This window comes from Phyllopteryx taeniolatus, chromosome 18 (assembly GCF_024500385.1).
Source record: "Phyllopteryx taeniolatus isolate TA_2022b chromosome 18, UOR_Ptae_1.2, whole genome shotgun sequence".
Lineage (NCBI taxonomy): Eukaryota > Metazoa > Chordata > Actinopteri > Syngnathiformes > Syngnathidae > Phyllopteryx > Phyllopteryx taeniolatus.
This window is the reverse complement of record NC_084519.1, coordinates 7,313,185-7,331,167: the sequence shown is the minus strand read 5'-3', so window position 1 is coordinate 7,331,167 and position 17,983 is coordinate 7,313,185. Positions and strand designations below refer to the sequence as shown.

The 17,983-nt window shown below is 40.0% G+C and overlaps 1 protein-coding gene across 2 annotated transcripts in view; it reads right to left on the bottom strand.

Moving 5' to 3' along the window:
- The window catches only part of ryr3 (ryanodine receptor 3), a 103,769-nt gene that overhangs the window by 55,896 nt on the left and 29,890 nt on the right, over nucleotides 1-17,983 (bottom strand). For both annotated transcript variants that reach the window (XM_061753089.1, XM_061753090.1), the window contains exons 7-18: nucleotides 16,063-16,162; nucleotides 15,349-15,442; nucleotides 14,159-14,233; nucleotides 12,705-12,861; nucleotides 10,973-11,137; nucleotides 9,325-9,446; nucleotides 7,710-7,890; nucleotides 6,591-6,726; nucleotides 2,072-2,167; nucleotides 1,839-1,957; nucleotides 1,293-1,426; nucleotides 176-417 (exon numbers count right to left, since the gene is read on the bottom strand). In XM_061753089.1, coding sequence (XP_061609073.1) covers nucleotides 176-417; nucleotides 1,293-1,426; nucleotides 1,839-1,957; nucleotides 2,072-2,167; nucleotides 6,591-6,726; nucleotides 7,710-7,890; nucleotides 9,325-9,446; nucleotides 10,973-11,137; nucleotides 12,705-12,861; nucleotides 14,159-14,233; nucleotides 15,349-15,442; nucleotides 16,063-16,162 — 1,621 coding nt within the window. The remainder of the gene's footprint in view (nucleotides 1-175; nucleotides 418-1,292; nucleotides 1,427-1,838; nucleotides 1,958-2,071; nucleotides 2,168-6,590; nucleotides 6,727-7,709; nucleotides 7,891-9,324; nucleotides 9,447-10,972; nucleotides 11,138-12,704; nucleotides 12,862-14,158; nucleotides 14,234-15,348; nucleotides 15,443-16,062; nucleotides 16,163-17,983) is intronic.

The window sequence follows — 17,983 nt, the reverse complement described above, 5'->3', positions numbered from 1 at the left end:
AGGTCCGCGTTCTTTTCGTGCTCTTTTACTCATTGTGTAAAGCAGGTCACTTTCTGGACACTGAACATGTAGAATAAGTGAACCCTTGAAACTACTTTCATTTTCCAACTTTAGCCAAACAAAAAATGTGCATTTGCCTTGTGTACAATCAGCCAGTGGTAGTGAAGAGTCCCACCTGACCAGAGGTGAAGACCGTCAAAGCTGTAAGAGTAGAGATCGTCGCCCACGCCGTTGCCTCCCCATCCCTCACCTCCACCAGGATACGGGGCGTAGCCTTTCGTATTAGCCCAGCCCACCCTCAGGTGGGTGGATTCACCCGTTACAAAGTGGTCCACCTGATCGATCACCACCTCGACGTACCACTTTTTGTATTGGGCAGAGCCTTCGGCCACACCCAAGAAGATGTTAGGCCTCATGCTTGAAGTGAAAACAGATGCATACAGTACATAGTGTGAGGCATAATACAATGGACTTCAACTGTCTTATTTGGGATAATACACAAAAGCCTTTCCTCTAACCACAGGACAATCAACAATTTTATCTTTCCTAAAGATAAAAATATTGGTAAAGGGGCACCTGGCTATTCTATTACATGTTTGTTACTCTAACAAGTGTTATATTTGAGTGAAACTTGTACAATGTTCAAGAAAAGTTTGTTTTTTAGCAACATTCGATTAAAACAAAACACCTTTTCATCACAATTGCAAAACGGAATGGCATTATCAAGTATCGGTAATTAGTATCCGCGAGTACTCAAATGTAAGTACTGGTACTCATAGTCAGTCTGATAAAAGTGGTGTTGGTGCATCCCTACTTAAAATAGTTATAAATTCATGTGCAGGTACTATATCTTAAAAGAAATTTCAATCAAATTAATATAACATTCAAGCATTTACAAGAGGTTCAATCACCTGTACAAGCCCTGATTTCATCCATCCATCCATCCATTTTCTGAGCCGCTTCTCCTCACTAGGGTCGCGGGCGTGCTGGAGCCTATCCCAGCTGTGATCGGGCAGGAGGCGGGGTACACCCTGAACTGGTTGCCAGCCAATCGCAGGGCACATAGAAACTAACAACCATTCGCACTCACAGTCATGCCTACGGGCAATTTAGAGTCTCCAATTAATGCATGTTTTTGGGATGTGGGAGGAAACCGGAGTGAACCCCGCACCTCAGAACTGTGAGGCTGACGCTCTAACCAGTCGGCCACCGTGCCGGCCCTGATTTCAGTTTAAAAAAAAATAAAAAAATCAAATAAAAATAAAAAATAAAAAAAGATTTTCTTCACATACCTATGAACATCATTGACTAGTCGGGTCTGAAGAAGCAGGTCCCTTTTGGGAAGCAGGTTGTCACAGATCAGATTTTGATTGGCTCTCACAGCCACACCGTTACATACGCAAAGGGAGCACAAGATGTCCAGAATCTGAAAGACAATGAAGACAATATGTTGTATAAATAACCTCCACAAAATAAACTTCATTCGAGGTCATACTCAAATATTTAAAAATAATATTTATAGTTATTTTTCATTGTTTGAAGAATCTTGTCCTCACAAAAGGTTACACAGCTGAACTTCAGATGAGACGAAGAGAGTTCAGATAAAAACAGCAATCCTGATTCAATCGTCCTTGAACTATTGGATTTGACTTGTTCAGTAAAGTAACACAAATTGTTTCTCAGGCTAAATTGGCTATGCACTGGCTTTAGTTTTGTTATTGTCACAAGGCGGCGAGTGAAAGCAAAGGGAATTAAAGGCTCAGTTGGGAGATTTACTGTCACACTTTGAATTCCCAATAAACTTAAACTTAACCAAATAAGATGCAGTCATTTGACACCTTGTGGTTGCGTCCGTGTTTGTACAGCAAAGAGATGATGGATTTGATGTGTCCTCTCTGGATGATGTTCAAAGCCTCGGGACTTTCAATCAAGACACAGTGCAGAACTTCCAGGATGCCTAAAAAGAAATTACATTGTCATTATATGAAGAGATGCATACCCAGTTGTATTTGGATTATAGTTTCTATTTCATAGATAATCTTAAAAGCGGCAAAAGAAAATACTTTTATACCTGATGATGACTCAAGTCTTTCCAGTTTGCTGACCAACCAGTCGAGGTTCTGAGAAAACTGGGTGCAGTTGTTTCTGTTTCCACGAATTAGTGCAGCTGAGCAATAACAAAATATATTTCAAAGAAAATCAACCAGCAAAATTTGGAATGGTGTGTCTGAATGTTCAGAATGATGAAGGATATGTATTTTCACTTTTAGGCATCATTGTAATTGCAGTGGAGTCGAACTGCATACTAAGAGGTATTTGAAATATATTACCCTATTTAGGTACTAAGGTGGGGGCAGATATTAGAAGCAGCGCTCATTATGATGCAGTACAGTTCTACACCACTGTGAATTTCAACCAAAATCCATCCATCCAATTTCCGCAGCACCTGTCCTCATTATGGTCATAGTTCAGTTCGAGCCTATTCCAGCTGATTTAGTACACGCTGGACCGGTCGTGCGATCATAGGGCACATACAGTGTAGACAAAGAACCTACGAATGAACTTAAACACACACTGCATGCTCACTGCAGGGGGCTTACAAGGGCACACAAGTCCAAAATCAGGTACACAATTGCAGTCTGTTCATTCGAACATTTTGCTCCAAATGAAAGCCAAACATGGAAGATATAATATCTAACCTTAAAAACAAAAACATCTTCGAAACTGGACTACCTGTTGAAAATGAATTCACTTAATAAAGAAAGACAGAGATTAAAGCTCTGCTTCAAACATCAGGTCAGAAAATACGCTGCTCTTTTCAAACCACCGCTCTGTTTAACTCAAATTTGTAAATCTGTGATTGTTAGTGCTTCAACAGCCATGAACCTCGCCAAATGTCACTTGTTCACACTCACATTCACGGGGAGAACATGCAAACGCCACAGAGGGAGGCCAGAGTCGAGATTCCAACCCTGAGGACTGCGAGGGAGATGTGCAAGCCACTCGTGTATCTAATGTGGCACCACTTTCTAGTAAAAAGGAAACAGATAACCTGCCACAGATAACACTTTAAGAAAGCTCATTGGTTCCTCAAAAAGCTCACTTCTCAACACTATAATTGAAGGGTGTTGGAGTGATCATTTCTGCTCAACTGTTAAACAGCACTTTGAGAAGAAAAAGCAATATCTAATTGCTGCGTAGCAGTGCAAGGGCATGGACGTGAACTGTGCCTCATGCGTGATTGAAATTCAGAGTGAGAATATGAATGAGTGGTTACAGACTTTGCGCAGACTGGTGATGACTTCAGAATATGCTAAAAAAGGCATGCGGCATCCCACAAATTAACTCACTAACAGGACATTAACAATCCACATGAGCAGCCATGCCAAAACAACAATTGACTGAAGAATTAATTGATTCCTTTGTCATACTGAACCTACGGTAATCTTAAAATGTAGAATATACAGTATCGAACAAAGGGCAGTATAGAGTGAAGCTCTGGTGAACTCTATCCCTGCCGAAGAGGGTCAAGGCAGTGCGGGAGAATAATGGTGGCCACACAACATATTGGCACTTTGGGCACAATTTGGACATTTTCAATTAGGGGTGTACTAACCTTTGTTGCCATAGGTTTAGACATGAATGTTTGTGTTGAGTTATTTTGAGGCAACAGTAAATTTACCATGTTATATAAGCTGTACACTGACAACTTGACATTGTAGCAAAGTGTCTTTTCTTCAGCGCGGTTGCATGCAAACTTTTTTAGAGATACTGTGTATAAAACATATATATATATATATATATATATATATATATATATATATATATATATATATATACCTGTAATATAACCGGTAACATATCCCTCCCCTGTCCTCCATTGGCCCGCGCTCAAACATTTTCCATCACTTCATGATGCAGCACAGACACAGAAAGGTGTATTGTGTTTATTTCTATTATAGTGGTGGTTATTCATTTATAGCTTAATATAAGTTGAATCCCAGTCACATCGATTATACTACATTTCTACATTGCGTGTCCGTGCATGTGCTCACGCATGAGCAAGCGTACTATACCAATGCCCACTTCCTCCAACCATTCTGGGCAACAGAAGTGTACTGTGCTTGAGAGCATCATGCTATGCGGTACCATATACAGTGCTGTGAAAAAGTATTGGCCCGCTTCTCAAATTCGTATATCTTGGCACAGTTCCCCCTCTTTAATGTTTAAGATCATCAAACAAATGTAAATATTTGACAAATATAACCCAAGTCAACTTAAAATACTGTTTTTAAATGGTGATTTCATTTATTAAGGAAAAAAAGTGAGTTGGCCCTGTGTGAAAAAGTAATTAGCCACCTTGTTAAACCATGAATTAATCATAATTGTCATACTTCATCATAATTTTTGTTTACATTTCACTGATCACACCCAAGCCTGATTACCTCCAGACCTGTTCGATCAAAAAATCACTTAAACAGCATTTTTCCCAACAAAATCAAGTCATACAAAAGATAAATTAAGCAATTAACCTCTATCAATCCGCAAAGGGTTATAAAAGCCATTTCTAAAGCTTTAGGATTCCAGCGAACCACAGGGAGAGCCATTATCCTCACATTGAGAAAACATGTAACAGTGGTGAACCGTTGCAGGAGTGCCCGGCCTTCAAAGATTACTCCAAGAGAACAGCAATGACTCATCCGGGAGATCACAAAGGAACTCAGGACAACTTCTAAAGAACTGCTGGCCTCCCTTGGCTCAGTTAAGGGCAGTGTTCATGACACAATAAAGAATAGACTGGGAAAAAATGGCATTCACGCCAGCATTCCAAGGCGAAAACAGCTGCTGACCAAAAAGAACATAAAGGCTCGCTTTACTTTTGCAAAAAAACAAGACTTTTGGGAGAATATTTTATGGACTGCCGAGATGAAAGTTGAGCTTTTTGTAAGGTATGTGTCTCGTTACATCTGGTGTAAATTTGGCACAGCGTTTCAGAAAAAGAACATCATACCAACAGTCAAACATGGCGGTGGTAGTGTGATGGTCTTGGGCTGCTTGCTCCTTCAGGACCTGGAAAACTCGCTGTGATTGATGGAACCATGAATTCTGCTCTTTAACAGAAAATCCTGAAGGATAATGTTCAGCCATCAGTTTGTAACTTCAAGCTGAAGCACACTTGGGCTCTGCAGCGGGATAACGATTCAAAACACACCAGCAAGTTAACTTCTGAATGGCTTAAAAAACTAAATTAAGCTTTTGGAGTGGCCTTATCAAAGTCCAAACTGGAATCCGATTGAATTGCAGGGGCATGACCTAGAAAAGGTCATTTATGCTCGAAAACCCTGCATTTTTCCTGAATTCAAACAATTCTGCAAGGGAGAGTGGGTCAAAATATCTGCACAGAAATGTAAACGACTCGTTGCCAGTCCAGTTGTTGCTGCTGGGCTAGCTATTAGGTTTAGGTGCCATTACTTTTTTTTTTTTTTACACATGGACAAGTAACTTTGAATTGTTCTTTTTCCCCTTAATAAATGAAATCCCCATTTAAAAACAGAATTTTAAGTTGACTTGCGTTATATTTGTCTGATATTTACATTTGTTCGATGATCTTAAACATTAAAGTCTTTTGGATTTGGGAGCCAGTTCATCTGGGAGCCAACTGAACCGTGACTCACTGATTGTGGGCAAGACTTATTGCATGGCAGAGCCAATCACACGCATGCGCAAAATTTATGACTCTCACTTACACAAAAATGTTTCACATAGAAATAAAAAGCTGGATTTTGTTTTGCTCAGTTAGTAAACGTAATCATCACCATACAGTAGGACTTTGGGGCAATGTTAATCCCTCTGTAAACGTACAAACTGAGAACATCTTCCGAATAAAACTGACATATGCTTGCAGACAATAATTCTCAGTGTATGCAGTGCCAGTAGGCTGCGCTGTATTTGTATATTTGTGTGCAGGTGCAAGATGGTGACGCCATGGTGATGAATGCAAGGGCAGTCAAGGAGAACTGAGGGTGGGAAGATGTTGATTAATGTTAATTTATTGCTTTTTTACATCATGGCCAGGGGGCTACAGATGAAAACTAGCCTTCTGGCTAATTCTGGCTTTTTCAACCATGTGGACTTCATGCGTTTTATGAAATTGCATTGTCCCCTTTCAAAAATAAACTGATAAACAATGACAGCGAAACAAATGAGCTAAGACAGAGTTGTCCTAAGAAGAACTTCTTAGGGTTAGCATTCAGCACTCATTACAGACCCCACGAGAGGAGGCTAATGTCAGCACCTGTGATAGCTGGCATTTTGTCAGTGGCATTAATTTGCTGCTCCAAAATGCAAAAGACTGCTTCATATGCTCAGTGCTCTCAGAAAGGAATGTGACCTAAATGCAGACATGCTGTACAGTGACGAAGGACATGGAGGTGAAGCAAACGGAGAGTGCAACAGGCAACACAAAAAAAAAAAAAGTGAGCGTGTGAAAAGTTAAAAGGACGAATGCGCCAGAGGAAGATGAATTATGCATGTCTAGCCAGGGTCGACAGATGATGATGCTGAGAGATCCATCACTCGGGTTCACTTACCCAGGAGCTCATAAAGGAGGTTGAGGATGTCCTTCCATGCTGCCCCCGCCTCCTCCCCAGCCATCTCACCAAAGTGGGCGGCGCTGTTGTAGAGGTTCATCCGGTCAATGCATTTTGACAGGAGGGTGAGCATGCCCTGGGAACAAAAGCATGACCAGAGCCATGATTAATCCATAATCAATTGAATAAGAATAACGTTTGGCTTTTCTTTCATTAGTGTCGTTTTTTGGTATTAAATCACTGTTTGTACTGGAGCCAAAAAAAACATAGTGGACATGATGGAAATGATCTTCCGCCTAATCACTTTGAAGACCATAATCCTAAAATTAAAGACTTATTGCACACATACACTCACTGGGCACCTCATTAGGCACACCTGCACATTCAATAGTGGGAAGTACAAATACTTTGTTATTATTCTTAAGTCGAATTTTCAGGTGTATGTACTTGTTTATTTTTCTGATGACTTTACTTTTACGCCCTACATTTGAAAACACACATCTGTACCTTCTACTTCTTATGCCGTCACAAAAAGGCTCCTTACATTTTTCAACCAGCACGGATGACGACACGACGTTAAAAGTCAATAAATAAATAGAGAGTCAAAGTCAACTGTAGTTGAGTTTTACTGATCTAAATCTTGGGTCCTTGTTTAAAAGACATTCTTGATCTTGTCAGCTACAAGACCAAAGTCAGCTGAAATAGGAAATCGATGGATACATTTGTATTTAAGTACATTTCAGTCTGTACTTTTTAACGAATAATTAAGTAAGGGAGTTGAATCATAAATTCTACTTTTACCAGAGTATCTATACAGTACTTCTTCTTAAGTACAGAGTGCAAGTACTTTTACTTTTACCTCTACGCACATCTGATGAGCGCTAATAAAATGGACACTGCCATTTAGGTATTAATTCAACAAAATTGGAATTACTGTGGGTTGGAGCAGTATAGAACTACAGTGAGAACAGTATATAGTATATATAGCAGTATTTTGCTTGAAGGTGAATTAAAAGGTGTGCCTAATGTTATTGCCCTGCAATCACAGTGAACAGAGAGACATTAACGTTGTACGACGCATTGCGTAATCAAGTCGAGCCCCAATAGGGGCCCCTTCACCTCCTCTTTGAACAGGTCCTGACGTTTGATGAGCGAACGCAGGAGACATTGCTTCTCCTCGTGCTCCAGCTCAGAGTTGGGCTGCTTGAAGTACTGGATCAGGTCATTCAGCGTCTGCAGCACCTCCTCTATGTAGCCGGCCACCTCCGTAGACACAGCTACCGTGGTGCTGTCCAAAGCCCTTTAGAGACGATAGAAGGGTACAGAAGTCTTTTGTCATGAGTTGTAGCACCTAGGTATGGGGTAGGGATGGGCAACGGGCGGCCCGCACCCGCAATCGGAGTGGCCCCTCAATACATTTCTGAAAATTATAAACATGTTTCCTCTACCATACCTGATCACTTTTAAGCTGTAATAACACTATGCGCCACCAGATGGCAGACTGTGCTTAGAAGCGCTTCCACTGGGTGTTCTTCATTAGAGAAGAAGAATAGGAAGCAGTTTGTATGTTCAACAAATTTAAAGGCAAGCCTATGTACCTGCTTAGAGATGCTGTCAGCCATGAATGATTTTGTGGCGCTGATGAGTCGCACAAGGCAAACGGACGCTCTTTTAAATCGGAGAAGACGGAGAAGGCTTTATCGTATAATTACCGTATACAGCATGATAGCATCTTGTATAACTGGTGAGGCGCCAGGTAACGCTTAGCTTTGCATACAATGGAACTGACCAGGAGGTTACTGTATTGCATTCAACCCACAGTCAGGTTTAGATGAAAACAAAGTGCAAAATAAATGTAACCTGACAGTTAAATAAGAGACACATTCAACGCACTATGGGTAACAAACACACATGAACGCTAATGATTAACATTGTTGTTACGGCGAAGGTTCACCATTGCATGGCGTAATGCAGGCTGGGAACCGAAGTTAAACACAAGAAGTATATTGCAGCTGTCAAAGGCTGCTGTCGTTGCCGCTCTCAAATCAAAAGTACACAAAACAGCAATGTTTTTCTTCACAACAACTGTTGACAGTTCATTTATAGTGCATGAGGAGCAAATGAAATTTGTGTCCTCCAAAATCATGGACATATTTAATGCCGTTAATAGTGTTGCTAATGCGTATGGTGGCAGGATAGGGGAGACCCACCAGAGCTCCTTCAACAAAGCCGAGGAATTGCCATATACAAAGTGAGTAGGCCTAATGATTTGGGGACTTTGAATGTCATGCAGGACAAACGTAGTGTAACATTAAAATTTTGAATGACTTGATGTTTGCGGGAAAAAAATGCACAAAATGAGTTCTTGTACTTAATGTCCGTTTGCTGTCCGTTTTTTTTGCCATCTTTGAATGGTAATTTTTATGTAAGAGAGTCCTTTGCACTGAAAAAAAAAATCAGAGTATGTGGTTATTTTTTTGTTTGCTTCAAACCCTTTGTTGTTGAAGTGTAGATCTTTCATGCAAGTATTTGAGCAGGAAATATATTAAGATACTGTAATGTACATTGGTCCAAGAAAAAAACTGACATGCAGATATTTTGTCATTATTTAAAATTGAATTTTTGTCATACATTTGGTTCGGTTACCAAAAATTGTGGTCCCCTCAATCATTTAAGTTGCTCATCCCTAACCGAGGTGCTCCAACTCCCAGAAAGCTACGTCATTAGTCCTTACTTGATGAAGTTGGTGAAGAGGAACGTTGTATTGCGGATGTTGCGAGCAGCTTGAGACTCCTCATGCTGACAGCGCTGGAGAGTCAGGCCGTCATCCATGTGGCCTTCAGAATGCAGGCAGGCCTATGTTAGGAAACATAGTATTTAGACCACAGGTGTCAAACCCAAGGCCCAACACATTATTTTATCTGCCCCGTTAAAGCAAACGATGTGCGTGGAGTTCATGTGACTTGCTAGAATCGGTCTCAAAATTGCTTTTCATCTTCACTTTTAACAATGCTGATACATTGCAAGTATTGCTTTGTTAACACTTGCTGTTACAGCTTTTTTTGCATGCCATTTAAATGGGTGTCTTAAGTGTTTCATAATAGGCATACTAGCAAAAACTATTAATAATAAAATCATATATACTGTATATCAGCAGCACATGTTCGACATATGTTTTCACTAATCACCAAGTCTAATCTACAGCCACTTTTGCATGCCATAGTAAGTATACATTGATAGAATTAGAGCACTATACTATTCGCAGTTGTAAGACCTTCGGGGAGGTATGCATTCTCTGGATGCCCATCTTTGTGGGTGGGGCTCTTAGTTGACTCACTGTAATCAAACACTAAAATCAAGAAGGGTAGGTTGGTGTAAATTGACCGTGGTTTCCCTAATCCCCCACGGCCCACCATGTAAGGAGACTACAGGGACTGCCACGCAACAGCATAGGGAGATGTTTGATGTTCCTGGGTGAGTGCCCAGTGGTGACCAGCATTCCTCGTGTCACACTAACAAACTCTGGAAAACTGTGGAGCCTTTTATAACATTTTAGCTAAGCTGCTGTCTCACGTCAGCCGAGAGTCTGGCGGGGGTGAGTGTGGGTCGCGTTAGCGTCCAGTGTGTATTGCTGTGAAAAATAGGGTGGAATATAACATAGCATTTGCACAGGAATATAATTTGGGATATACAGTAACACATTAGGTTGACAGGGTGGATATGTTTCAATGTGCATATGGACTTTAAAACTGGGAGCATTGAAATTTGATAGTAAAGTAAGATGTAATATGAGCATACTATCACCATAGTAATATGATACTGTTCAAAAGGGTAGTCCAGTTGTACAGTGGAACCTCTAAGGTTGAATGTATTTTATTCTGAGAAGTTGGTCCATCTCCAGCTTGATCGTATTTGGAAAAGAAAAAAAAATCCCAGAGGAAATAGAATAATAAGAATTAATAAGAAGAAAATCATCTGTTCCATCGGGATCCTACAACTTTGAACAGTACAGGTTTTTTTTAATTCTTAAAATTCCTAAAAGTTAAAAAAAATTAACCATTAACCATTCTTAATATCAATAAGAAACTCTATCTTAATGACCTATGCTACTAGGAAGGTAATTTGCATCGCAGATCCTAAATGTAAAAGAAGTTCACTACAGTAAAATGTTAAAACGGCAAAACAATGAATTAATCAAAACTTTAATAAGAAGTGAAGCATATCTTTTAAAGATTTTGGTCGACTCCCAGTTGGACTACCTAAAAGGCATTGGAGGTTCCATCATATGTAACTTGAAAATAAATGATCGGCTGGTCTTGCAAGAAGAGTTTTATAAAGTTTACAATTTGGTGTGGTGAAAACCCAGTGTGACGTGTGTTTACCCTTCTTTTCACGGGTCCAAGACGAGACGATTTGGCATCAGGCGCTTGGTAAGACAGCCACAGTCCAGTTGCCACATGCATGACGAAGCAGACAGAATCGCCATATTTGATCTCTGGCACACCCATGCCGTCAACGTCTCGCTTTGGGCCCGACTCCCCCTTTTCCTGTTTAAATATGTATGAGAAAGCAGTAAATGGTATAGTATACACACACATTGGACACATTAAAACCAATGCTGAACACAGAAAGACACTGACTGACCTTTTGAGGTTCAGCAACTCTATGTTACAAAGTAAAACGCAAAAGTCTGAACTTCATTGACCTTTTTTTTTTTCCTTTAAATTGGACTTTGTTATGTGATTTGTTCTCAAGGTTATAACTAGAAGGGCAACTTTATTTTACAACAATTGCATGGACCCCTGAGCAAGGGCAAAAAAAGGAGTATGGGAAAAGCACAATAAAGGAATAAAGAGCCCAACATCCATAATCTTGCTGACTTACGTGCTTATAGATCTTTTTTATTATTATTCTAATGTGGATTTTTATTTAGATTAGGAGTGGATTTGTCCTGACCCACTAATGGTAAAAGGCTGTAAGTCAGCCAATTACCATTAGACAAGTGTTGTCTGCTCAGCAGTTATAAGGACAGAAAAAAAAAAAGATGGCAGTTGATGAGCTCATTAGGAGATTACAGAATCTCTTAAGAAGTCTTTAATGAAGTCTGCGGAAGATATTTAGATTCACTCCAGTCAGTAGACCAAAATAGGATGCATATTTCTCTCCAAACGATGACTATAATATTCTCGAAGAAAAAAAGAATGGGCCTTTAGCAGCTTTCAATACACTTAAAATTTGGAGAGCCTTATGAAAAAAATAAATAATAGTATTTTTAGGAAGCAATGGCTTGCCACTGGGGTGGTACCTTCAAAGGTACTACTTTTGTAATCTCAACATTTTTGGGGGGGGGGGGGGGGGGGGGTTCTGGAAAAGGTACAAACTTTTACTTTCAAGTCCAATAATTAGCTCTATAGGGACCAGGTATAAAAACAAAGTTGGACTCTGACTGCACCACTGTTTTTTTGTCAGTGTATCTGCAGGCTTTCAGAAGTCACAGTTAAGACTTTTTACAATGTTTTTTTTTTCCAGCCACTTTGATCAAATTGAAGACTTCTCATTCATTAAATTGACTAGTCGTGTTTGGTGGTTCTGTAAATTCATATATCTATTTTTCATAAAAATGTCAAAACAGTATCACACAAAAATTGCCATATAAAACCACAACATTTATTTTGTCTGTGGCCCATTCGGCTTTCATTTTGGAAACTCAAATTTAAGACAGTTTGAGGTTCCGTTTAAGGCTCCGTGGACACCCTTTGTAAAGTCACAGTCGACGTCAATGGACCTCAGAAGTGAAAATGGTTAGTTTAGTGTGCTTAACAGCTTTTGACAATGGAAAGACATTGCAGAAATTGGGATTTGGTCCACAGGGTTCATTATAACTGCGGTAACTGCACCTTTTCCAGGACTAAAAATGTGGATATGCAATGTATAGAGCATGTTTCTTAGCCATGGAAAGTGTCGAGGGAACAAAAAGCCATATCTTTGTCTCACAAGCAGTGCCACTCCTAAAGGTACAATGACGACACTGGGCTTTGCAAACACTTAACAACTCTCAGGTTCTATAAAGTGATGTCTAAATTGTACTAATGTGGTAAGTGACTGAGCACTGACCTTGGAGGGTCTGAAGCAGAAGGAGGCGGCAGTGGTGTCGGACCTCTCCCTGTCCTGTAGGATCAGTCCCCGGTCCTCAGTCAGGGCCAGGTAATGGCCGGTGGAGAGGTGGCGTAGTCGGAAGGCCTGACCCCAGCGAATGTGGCTTCCGCTCCAGCTGAAGGCACCACGCATCACAAGTTTTTATATTTTCAGAATAAATTAATACTAGACCAGCAGCTTACTATATCTCAGAATCAGAATCAGAATCATCTTTATTTGCCAAGTATGTCCAAAAAACACATAAGGAATTTGTCTCCAGTAGTTGGAGTCGCTCTTGAGCAATAAAGGGTTGCTCGGTATCTGGTAATGCCGATACAATGTTTTTTGTTTTTTTTTGACAATTGTGCAAAAAGATGCAGAGTCCTCTAGCACTTAGAGCAGTTCAAAAGACTAATATTGCAATAGTCCGCTGCAATGACCATTGTGCAAAGGGCGCCAAGACTTCAAGCGAGTAGTGCGATATTCTGGGACAATGTTGATTGTGCAAATGTTGCAGATACTCCTCAATCAGTGTGCAAATGGAGCAGATGCTACTCTGGCATGAGTGGTGCGGCATGCTTTTCCAGCACTTGCATTTACAATAGCTCAAGGCAGTGCTGCGTTAACTGTAGAAATCCCTTCTAATTGAAGAATGCACAGGGTAACAGAACAAACTCTGACAGACAACCCCAGTGAGAATCGCCAGATGTGATCAGAGGCAAATTGCGTGGGTGGACAGGTGAAGGAAGAGGTGAAAAGAGAGAGGGGGGGAGAAGATTGAAAGAGATGTCAACAGGGTCCTCTGGAGGAGCAATAATTGGTTTTGACAGCTCAAAGGAAAAGGAGTCTATCTCTCTCTCTCTCTCTCTCTCTCTGTCTCTCTCTCTCTGTCTCTCTGTCTGTCTCTCTCTCTCTCTCTCTATATATATACATCTATACTGTATATACAGTATGACGAGAAACCATCCATCCATTTTCTGAGCCGCTTCTCCTCACTAGGGTCGCGGGCGTGCTGGAGCCTATCCCATCGGGAAGGTGGCGGGTTACACCCTGAACTGGTTGCCAGCCAATCGCAGGGCACATACAAACAAACAACCATTTGCACTCACATTCACACCTACGGGCAATTTAGAGTGGTCAATTAACCTACCATGCATGTTTTTTTTTGGGATGTGGGAGGAAACCGGAGTGCCCGGAGAAAACCCATGCAGGCACGGGGAGAACATGCAAACTCCACACAGGCAGGGCCGGGGACCGAACCCCGGTCCTCAGAACTGCGAGGCAGACACTCCAACCAGTCGTCCACCGTGCCGCCGACAAGAAACCAACTCTTGAAATTTCGGAGATGTTTTTATTCTGTGGGTGTGATGTTAGTCACGCTGATTGGGTGCATGCTTACAGTATGTAGTCAGGTATGTAGAAGTTCAACCCACCTGATCCTCAGAGGCTCCAGTCTCCACAGGGAGCGGGCTTTTGACACTCCCTTACCGGCCTCATAGTTGACTATCCTGGAACCACATAGAGGTTCCACTATTATGTCACAGTGGCAATTCAATGACACACTTCTCAAAAATCTGACATGAAAATAAAATAGATTAAAAGCAATTTACACATTCTTGGGGGATTAATGATGGTGGCGTTTCCAAATGTGTGCATGAGGTCTGTTTTTTAAAATTTTTATTTATTTATTTATTTATTTTTACGTAAAGTTCAATATCATGCAAAGGCTTAATGTAATAATTTGGCCTTAAGGTAATGGCTGCAACATACAGTAGTTTAATTAAGATATTGAGATATTTATTGTAAAACACACTTCACGGGTAGCCTTAGGAGCCAACTGCAGAAATGCTCACGACCCACAGCGGACATAGTTAGCATGTTTGACTAGTCGAATAGATAAATGGTAAATAGCATTAGAAAACACAGTAAAAAAACAAAATCTTCATATTAATCAATCTCACGACTTGCTGTTAATTAACATTTTTATTACTTTTTTGAGTAAGGCAAAATAAGGACGAATAAAAATCTGCAGAATCTACCTCCACTGGTGAGTGCAGTACATTCCAGCAGTAATTACAACGCCAAAAGTGAAATTGAATCAGGCAATATTTTTTTAACCTGCAACATTTCACTGTAAAATTAGTCTTTTTTTTTCATATAGTGTACTTTCTGCTCAGCCTTGTCTTTATTTCTTTCTGTATTGTCTCTGTTTGTTTTGTTTTGATATGGATTCTGAATTTAAAGTCTGCACTCGGGTACATGTGTACAAATGGAAAAATAATGGGCAAATCTAGGTTGCCGAGTGGTAAAAATGCCTCTCTCAGGTAGCTTTCTGGCCATCAGTGTAGAGAAGGGCTAATAGTAAAATAGTAGCTACATAATATGAGAAGAGTGTATCACCCTCATTGATCACTTATGTATTATCATCCTGTAATTTTCATGTCTTGTGACAGCCACAAAGCTACGTCACATTACAGAAACCGATCCCATTCATCTTGTTCGATTGCCCACTTAGCAGTTTTGGTTGGTCAGGGATTTCTCATTAGTCTTACACAAAAGCACTTAAAAAAAAATCTAATCTTGTACAGACAATTTGGGACTGTACTAAAATGGACCACAATACCGCTGCTCCTCCTCACTCCTTTCTGCTCCAGGGATGGTCAAACTCTCATCATGGCCACGACAGAGACGCATCACATGACCACCAACCAAGTACCCTAACGAAACAAAGGAAAATTGAGAGACCTGATATTGATATTAGGGATATATAGAACAGGGTGTTCTAAAAAAAAATTAAATTGAGATCATTCCGTAGTCTCACAACATAGTCAATTCTTGCTTACATGTGCTCAAATTTTAACAAGATGCATAAAACCGAACTAAATTTAATGGTAAACTCAAGTTTAAATTTTAGGTTAGTTTAATATTTTACTTTTTCTTTTTTTTCATGGTGACAAATGACTTTCATTTGCAATGAGAAGGCATTTTGTTTTTTTACACCAATTGGAAAGCCCATATGGGCATGGCACACAAAAAAAAAAAATCAAAGAGGTGTCGTGTCCCAAGTGATGCAATATCGAGCATTTGTAAAGCTGAGTGAAAGTGGTTCCAAAAACTGTTTGAATTAAAAAAAATAGTTAAAGGAAACTAAATATGTTCTTGGAATTTTTTGTCAATATTTAAATTTTCAACATGAAGCCTTTTTAATTGTATGCCTCAGACATGTACTCAATATTCCTATTTTAAATTATGTAATTTTTTGGAGGGAACACCCTGTAGATATAGTCAAGGAATCATAGAACAATCTCATTATATAAAGATATGTAGGTAAACTTGCCTACAGCCATGTTGCTGGAGGAGCAGGTTGGCTGGACGTTCCACAGGGTTTGCATGAACGACGCATCCACCTGGATGTTGCCATTGGAGATGGAGAGGTGCTGCAAGAAGAGAAGCCACAGTGTTTAAAACAGAATGGCCCAGCATAAAATAGTAACGTTGACAGTAGGGAAGCAAAGACAAGCACAAAGAATCAGCAAACACCCCTCAGAGGATATCCCAGTGCTGGGATTTGAAAAGATATTACAGCAACCTCTGCATCCATCAACAAGTGCTGCCAAACAGTGTTAGAGGGCTGCTGGCTAAAAAGAACCAGTGCATCATCAGCGCTTCCCGGAGTAGCAATGCCTTAACAATAACTCCTTCCCGAAGACGCACTTGGAGTTGCTCCAGCCTCCCTATGGGCAGGATTTACAAGTTTGTGGATGCTCAACAAAATGTGAACATGCTGAACAATGACTTCCATTTTCCCCTGAAGAAAAATTGAGTGCGAGCTCTAAGGCAGTGGCGGGTAAACTTTTGTGCTCAAGGGCCAAATTTGAAAACAGGCACATAAACCAGGTCATTTGGAGATGAGATGAGATGAGATGATATATATATATGTAAATATATATATATATATATTTACATATATATATATATATATATATATATATATATATATATGTATATATATATATATATACACAACACACACACGTACACACAGATCAATATATGAATTCATTTTTTTCAAATTGTAAATTGTAAAATTATGTCACTAATATTTTTGTATTTTACGTAAATTGGTTTATTGTAATAATAAATTAATTCATGCTCATTTTTTTGTAGGATTATTACTTAATTTTATTATTATTAATTATTAATTAATACATTACTTAAAACTTAAAATGATTTTTACTACACAATTTAGAACAAATCCAATAACAAATTACAGTATATCATGAGAAAAATAAATAATAAATAACAAATAAACTATGAAGCGTTGGCAAGATTAAAGAATGGAGTGGGACACTTGTGGCCCACGGGCTATACGTTAACCACCACTGCTCTAAGTTTAAAGGGGCATTTTACGATTAAAAAACACACACACACACTTTTTGTCATATTTATTAAAACTGTCAATATAAACCTGACAGTAGGACATTGGGGAAATAATCTGTGAAAAAATGATCCCTATCTGTCCAAATCGTGGAACTCGAATTGGATTTTTAAGAAACCGCCGAGGAAAGACAACCAAACAGAGACAGAAGGTTTGGCTGACGGGGTGTCGATCATTTGTCGTGCACTCATGGGCACATCCCCGGAGCCTTTTGCTGACTTGTTTCTTTGGGCTTCAGGTGCTTTGCTGAAACTATCCACAATATCCACCTCCGGTAGGCAACAAACGAGAGAAGGAATTGGATAGATGCCAACACACACAAAAAAAGGGTGAAAATAGGAGTGTTACAGAAGTGGAGCTGTCAGGCAGCTGAGAGGATTCTGAACCGAGGCAGAATTAGCAACATTTAGTTGAAACTTTATCACCTCTTTCCAATTGTTCATTACACATTAAGAAACATAAAACTTGAAAAGCACGTTACCCTTTTTGCCTTCCTCTTTGAATTATTTGTGGGCAGCGATAACTACAATAACTACAAGCTGTTGACATAATGGTTTGAACCCAAACTTGCAAGAATATCCATCCATCCATTTTCTGAGCCGCTTCTCCTCACTAGGGTCGCAGGCGTGCTGGAGCCTATCCCAGCTGTCATCGGGTAGGAGGCGGGGTACACCCTGAACTGGTTGCCAGCCAATCGCAGGGCACATAGAAACAACCAACCATTCGCACTCACAGTCATGCCTACGGGCAATTTAGAATCTCCAATGAATGCATGTTTTTGGGATGTGGGAGGAAACATGCAAACTCCACACAGGCGGGG